Source organism: Pocillopora damicornis, chromosome 6, assembly GCF_964200805.1.
Source record: "Pocillopora damicornis chromosome 6, jaPocDami1.2, whole genome shotgun sequence".
NCBI classification, from domain to species: Eukaryota; Metazoa; Cnidaria; class Anthozoa; order Scleractinia; family Pocilloporidae; genus Pocillopora; species Pocillopora damicornis.
Window position 1 is genome coordinate 21,701,501 of NC_142675.1, and position 6,000 is coordinate 21,707,500.

Genomic DNA, 6,000 nt, shown 5'->3' on the forward strand with positions numbered 1-6,000 from the left:
TATAACACCTTGTATTAATTCTGTCCAGTAGTTTTTAGTTGAACTTCTCAAACTATCAACTTATTGAGTTGAAAATCGATGTAAGGACTGAGAGTACGATAAGCTACTTAGAACCTAAGAGTTGTACAAGTTACTTGTGAGCGTTGCCAAACATATAAACGTCAAGTAAATGAGATTTAACTGTTGCAAAGCTCGGATGAAAATGCATCCGGTCACGGGAAAGCAAGTCTGTAACTCGTTGCGCGGGAAAACGTATAAAACTAAGCAAGAGCGGTGAGAAAAAGGCCTAAAAGCCAGTTCATGACGTCACGTCACGTCGTCAAAACGCAAACATGTTAAACACAACTAAAATAAGGTTAAGCGCTAGAGTGGATGATAACATGTGATTGTTCTGGTTAAGGTGGCGCGGCTCTTGATCTTAAGGCTGTACAACCCAAACCCAGCAAATGGATCATGGACATGACATGGTTGAACTTAGTTGAGCTCAGCAAGTTACCTCAGTTTTCAGGAGTGTTAGACCAGGTGTGTTAGACAGCTAAACAAAGTAGGTAGGAGATGAAGGTAAAGGTAGCCAAGGAGAAGAAGACTGCAGATTATTGACGTGACTCTTACGAAGATGGAAAACGACTGTTCCTAATGAAGCAGAATAAATCTCTTAGAGACTATCTACAACTTTTGAATGGCTATAGTAAGAAAACAGGGTTAAAAATGGCAACAAAGAAAGTCTCTTTAAGCCTGAAGTAAATAGTTTATTCGTCCTTAAATTTGACCATTTAAATTTGATCAGTTGAGATGGATATTCTTTTTAAGGATTTTTAAGAAATGTAGATTCTTTTATACCATTATTGTTAAAAGCCCCCGCTATTAAAGACTGATAAGGAATGCACAACATCTTTAAGGTTCGTCGTAACGATTCCGGCTGGAAGCAGTGGTTCGATAAAGACGCACCTGAAGAGAGCACCATTCCTGATGGATACGATAGTTCCCTGGATACCTTCAGGAAACTGTTACTAGTCAGGTAAGAAGGGGTGTTATTCATTCTAATTTATCTAATTTATTGTGGGAAATGACCGTGAATGCTCAATGCTAATCCAAGATAATGGTCCTATGCAGGTCATGGTGTCCAGATCGAACGCTGCACCAGGCCCGCAAATACATAGCTGACACCATGGGTGAAAGGTACGCTGAAGGCGTCATTCTCAACTTGGAAGCCACATGGGAAGAGAGTGATCCCCAAACGCCACTCATCTGCTTCCTCTCCATGGGCTCAGACCCTACAGGTGCCATTGAGAACCTGGCGAAACGCAAGGGAATCGGTACGTAACAAGTCTGTTGTTGTATTGTCAAGTTCATTGGAACTCAAGGGTAGCAGTTAGCGTTAGAGATGAATTTTTGTGGAATGGTTTCATGGTTGTATTTGTAGAGTGTCGTGCAGTCTCCATGGGCCAAGGGCAAGAAGTTCACGCCCGAAGACTTCTTCAGCAGTCTATGGCTGGGGTATGTTATGCTCTTCCCTCTATGTAAAATATTTTTTTTGTGCCCTTTTTTGTTGTCGTGGCTGGAAATGTAGACAGCTCAATTTACCGAGAAAATTCAAAATATTTCGGGTAATAGAATTGGCGTTCACCATCCTTCTTTCCATTTAGATTTACCGCTTTTCTGCGATTGAAATGATGAAGTTTCGTTGTTAGTCTCTGAAAGTGTCTTTTATAATTTCCAGGTTATGGTAGCCTAATGTTTATTAGTTGCAACCAAATTTTGTCACTTTTGTAAAAAGGTGTTTCAACTGCTTGGTGGTGCTCTACCTCCCCAAATGGTACACCTTTAGAAATTATAAAGGTCTTCTTTTAAAACTGTAGGGAGGCTGGGTCCTCTTACAGAACTGTCACCTTGGATTGAACTTCATGGATGAGCTTCTGGAGACTGTGACTACTTCAGAGTCTTCCCACGAGGGCTTTAGAGTCTGGATCACAACAGAGGCACACAACCAGTTTCCCATCAGTCTTCTGCAGGTAAGGCTGTGGTTTATACCTTCCAGTGTGAATAATGAAAAGTTTTTCCTGTCTTCTATTTCCTGAAAGTTCTTTTTTGTACTTGTTCTTGAAAATTTCGCCTTCGTGTGTAAAACGGAGGATGAATCCCCGGCTTAGGAGACATCTGGAGATGTGCGAATAGGGCCGGAGTTGTTGTTGAGGGCTCCAAGATACTCAAGAGACAAGAAGCATTGCTGTCGCGAAGGACTTGATCTCTTCTTAAATAACTAGCTTTATGTTTTGTTCTAAACGTTTAGCTGTTACAAAACACATCACATGTTAAAGAATTTTCCCATTTGCTCACAAACCCAAAGAATCATTTATGAATATAACTTAAGTACGGCTGTTTCTCTCGTAGTCTTCAATCAAATTTACAAATGAGCCGCCACAAGGTGTGAAACCAGGACTGAAGAGAACTTACGCTGGCATTACTCAAGATCAGTTGGATATCACTAACATGCCTCAGTGGAAGCCAACTCTGTATGCTGTTGCTTTCTTGCATACTGTCGTTCAGGTCAGGAGAGAGTTTCTCTACTCAAAACCTTACCGGAAACTTTTTGCACCAGTGCAGTGCAGATAACGTATTGTTGTTAGTTTAAAAAACTACATTTACCCTTTCGCAAATGTCTCATTGCTGTCACGGATATGGGTTGGCTCATTTATCCCAGCTATTGAGGTCGACACAAAAACTGTCGGAGTTTGCACGTTCATTATTTCTTTTACCGCTCTCCTGCTGTCAAAGCCTCCAAAAGCTATGGCTGTTTTGCTCTGCCTTAAAGGGGATAATTTGAATATACGGCTTCTTAGTTCGTTATTGGGTTGAAGCTCTTTTTCAACATATTTTGTCAGTGACGTATTCCATTTCAACAGGAAAGGCGTAAGTTTGGTCCTTTGGGCTGGAATATCCCTTACGAGTTCAATCAGGCCGATTTTGCCGCGAGTGTGCAGTTTGTCCAAAACCACTTGGATGATATCGATCCCAAAAAGGTACTCAGCTCGCGATTTAAACTTACAATCTCCTTTTCGTTATTTTAACGTCACCTTAACTGTAAGTCCTTTCTCATTTGTACAGGGCGTGTCTTGGAATACAGTGAGGTACATGCTGGGAGAAGTGCAGTACGGAGGAAGGGTCACGGATGATTATGACAAGCGCCTGTTGAACACATTTGCTAAGGTAATAGCATTGTCGAGAATTCCTTTTTTCCTCAAACCACTTCGTGTCAGTGATCTTCGTTAATTTCGTTTTTGTGTCCTGTGGTTTTCGATTCTTACAACTATTCGACGATAAAACAGTTCAATATGCGGCTAAACGGAATTAAATGATCGACAAAACCCCACACATGTGCAAATGTATAAGCATGGCCCATCAACTTTAGAAGTCAATTGTCGCCAACATTTTTCGGGGTAAGAAAAAGTCTTTATTCGAGACTCCCATAGCTTTCCTGACACACGACATCATTACCTTTCGATCTGCAATCAAGGGTGTTAATCTGTGAACCACAACGTCCTTCTTGTATTAAGGAACCGCGAGATATGTCATTGCATTAACGTCGTGGTTTTGTTTCAGGTGTGGTTCGGAGAGCACATGTTCACTGAACACTTCTGTTTCTACACTGGTTACAAGATCCCTAAGTGTCGTAGTTTGGAGAATTTCTTCGAGGCTATTCAAGCTCTCCCATCTGTGGACACGCCTCAAGTGTTTGGCCTGCACCCAAATGCAGATATCACGTAAGTTAATCTTCTTTTCATTTTCACAAACAAATTACGATTCACAAATCAACATGATACATTCCAATTGCCATCTCTCAGTATTTTTATTTGGGGAATTCATCTCTTCATCCGTTAAACGGAACGGCTGTGAAAAGACGGATGGCAAACAAGGAAATTTAATAGGCATATAGAGTGTAGACAGGAAATGTGTTTGGCTTATTTCCTCTCAGCAGTTTATCTTTACCAGACTCGAAACAATTTCATGTCAGGTTGTCCCGTCAAACTTATTTTTTATCGGACACAATCCAGTTTTTGCGAGAGAAATATCCATCACGTAATGAATATCTCAATAAATTTTCCTCCCCCCTCCTATTTCATAAAATAAACCTATTCACTCCTCTTCTTGCACAAGGAGCCTTGAACTCAATGCAGGAAAAGCGATATAGCCGTAACGTTCGGCAAAATCAATGTTAATTTGTTGTTTCAGATTTATGCATACCGTTAAACATCAATACCCACTATAGCTAGCAAGCTGATAAACTATTCAATTTGGGACGCAAGTGTCCGATTTTGGACACTAGTGTCGATTTTGAACGCTAGTGTCCAATTTTGAACACTAGCGTCTGATTTTGGACACTAATGTCCGATTTTTGACGCTAGTGTCTGATTTTGGAGACTAGTGTCAGAAAACCTATATTTGACAGGACATTGTCCATTGAGCTGCCGTAATTTCGAGGTCTGCTTTAGGATGTCCTTTCACTTACCCGTAGTTTTATCCCCTCGTAATCCACAGCATCCGCGCTAACATTCCTCACCCTCATTCGCCACTTCTATTCACTCCTTTGCAACAAAGAACTGCTACCGTCGTATTTCCTGCGACTTGGTCTCATTTCTTAGTTTATTTCTTCAACAAATTTTCTAATATCAGTTGTCTTTTTACCTCTTTACTTGCCTTTCAGATACCAGAGCAATACAGCTAAAGAGGTTCTGGACACCATCATGAGTATCCAACCTAAAGACTCAGGGGGAGGATCTGGGGAGACTCGTGAGAGTGTAGTCACCAGACAAGCAGATGACATGCTGGATAAACTTCCGAATGATTACGTACCACACGAGGTAAGAAAGATGTTTGTATCGTAGTGAAAGTTTGAGTTCTTTTCCATGAGATGCGAGACGAAACGCTTTGACATTCTTCGTCTGTGTGCAGGTGAGAGCGCGACTGCAGAAAATGGGAGCTCTTGCTTCCATGAACATCTTTTTGAGACAAGAGATCGACCGTATGCAGCGAGTGATCACTTTGGTACGGCAGACCCTGACTGACTTAAAGCTGGCAATAGAAGGAACAATTATAATGAGCGAGGTATTTAGGAATCTTTTAACGTTAAACGAAGCTCTTTTTTTAAGTGGCTGCCCAATTTGCCAGTGAACAGCACAATTGCGCAATCATCATTCAAAGGAAAAATTTGATTGGCGATATGTGCTAGTGAGAAACCGTTTTTTTAAAGAATGCGAATACTCCATTAGTTTCAATAGAAATTAGAGGGATGATCAGTTTAAAATTACGATGAAATCGCTCAGTGATGTCGCTGTTAATTTTTGTTCTTTATGTTCGTTATTTTTTCCAGAGACAAGTAAACAAAAGAAAAAGAAAAGCAAAACAAACTAAATCTAATTGAACTCAAGGGAAAGCTTATAAAACCCAGTCCGGATGTCAAAATGTGTTTGAAACTAATTTTATATCCTTGACAATAGAATCTACGAGACGCACTAGACAACATGTACGATGCTAGAATTCCTGCGCTGTGGAGAAAGGTGGGGCGTTTTCGTTTTTAAGAATGATAAAGAAGATAGTAGACAAAGTCTGACTGAACTATTTTCGTGAATGCGGTGTCATTGTACGGCATGTTCATTCTCAAGAATAATCAATTCTGTGATAGCGGACACAATTTGTCTTTTTTTTCCCTTCAGATCTCGTGGGAGTCATCGACCCTGGGTTTCTGGTTCACAGAGTTTCTGGAGAGGAACAACCAATTCTCTACATGGATTTTCAATGGCCGACCCAGTGTTTTCTGGATGACTGGTTTCTTCAATCCTCAGGGCTTCCTCACAGCAATGAGACAGGAGGTCACGCGTGCACACAAGGGTTGGGCCTTGGACTCTGTAGTATTGCACAATGATGTTATCAGGGCAATGAAGGAAGACATAAATTCCCCTCCATCGGTGGGTTTCGGTAGTATTTATTTATTGGTAATAACAT

At 40.9% G+C, this 6,000-nt stretch overlaps 1 protein-coding gene across 1 annotated transcript in view; it reads left to right on the plus strand.

Annotated features, from left to right (window-relative positions):
• The window catches only part of LOC113678699 (dynein axonemal heavy chain 8-like), a 60,809-nt gene that overhangs the window by 54,020 nt on the left and 789 nt on the right, over positions 1 to 6,000 (plus strand). The window contains exons 75-87 of the mRNA XM_089210049.1: positions 401 to 522; positions 900 to 1,018; positions 1,114 to 1,316; positions 1,424 to 1,497; positions 1,860 to 2,012; positions 2,392 to 2,547; positions 2,904 to 3,020; positions 3,106 to 3,207; positions 3,601 to 3,761; positions 4,703 to 4,859; positions 4,951 to 5,103; positions 5,496 to 5,555; positions 5,712 to 5,963. Of these exons, the coding sequence (XP_089066175.1) occupies positions 401 to 522; positions 900 to 1,018; positions 1,114 to 1,316; positions 1,424 to 1,497; positions 1,860 to 2,012; positions 2,392 to 2,547; positions 2,904 to 3,020; positions 3,106 to 3,207; positions 3,601 to 3,761; positions 4,703 to 4,859; positions 4,951 to 5,103; positions 5,496 to 5,555; positions 5,712 to 5,963 (1,829 nt within the window). The remainder of the gene's footprint in view (positions 1 to 400; positions 523 to 899; positions 1,019 to 1,113; positions 1,317 to 1,423; positions 1,498 to 1,859; positions 2,013 to 2,391; positions 2,548 to 2,903; positions 3,021 to 3,105; positions 3,208 to 3,600; positions 3,762 to 4,702; positions 4,860 to 4,950; positions 5,104 to 5,495; positions 5,556 to 5,711; positions 5,964 to 6,000) is intronic.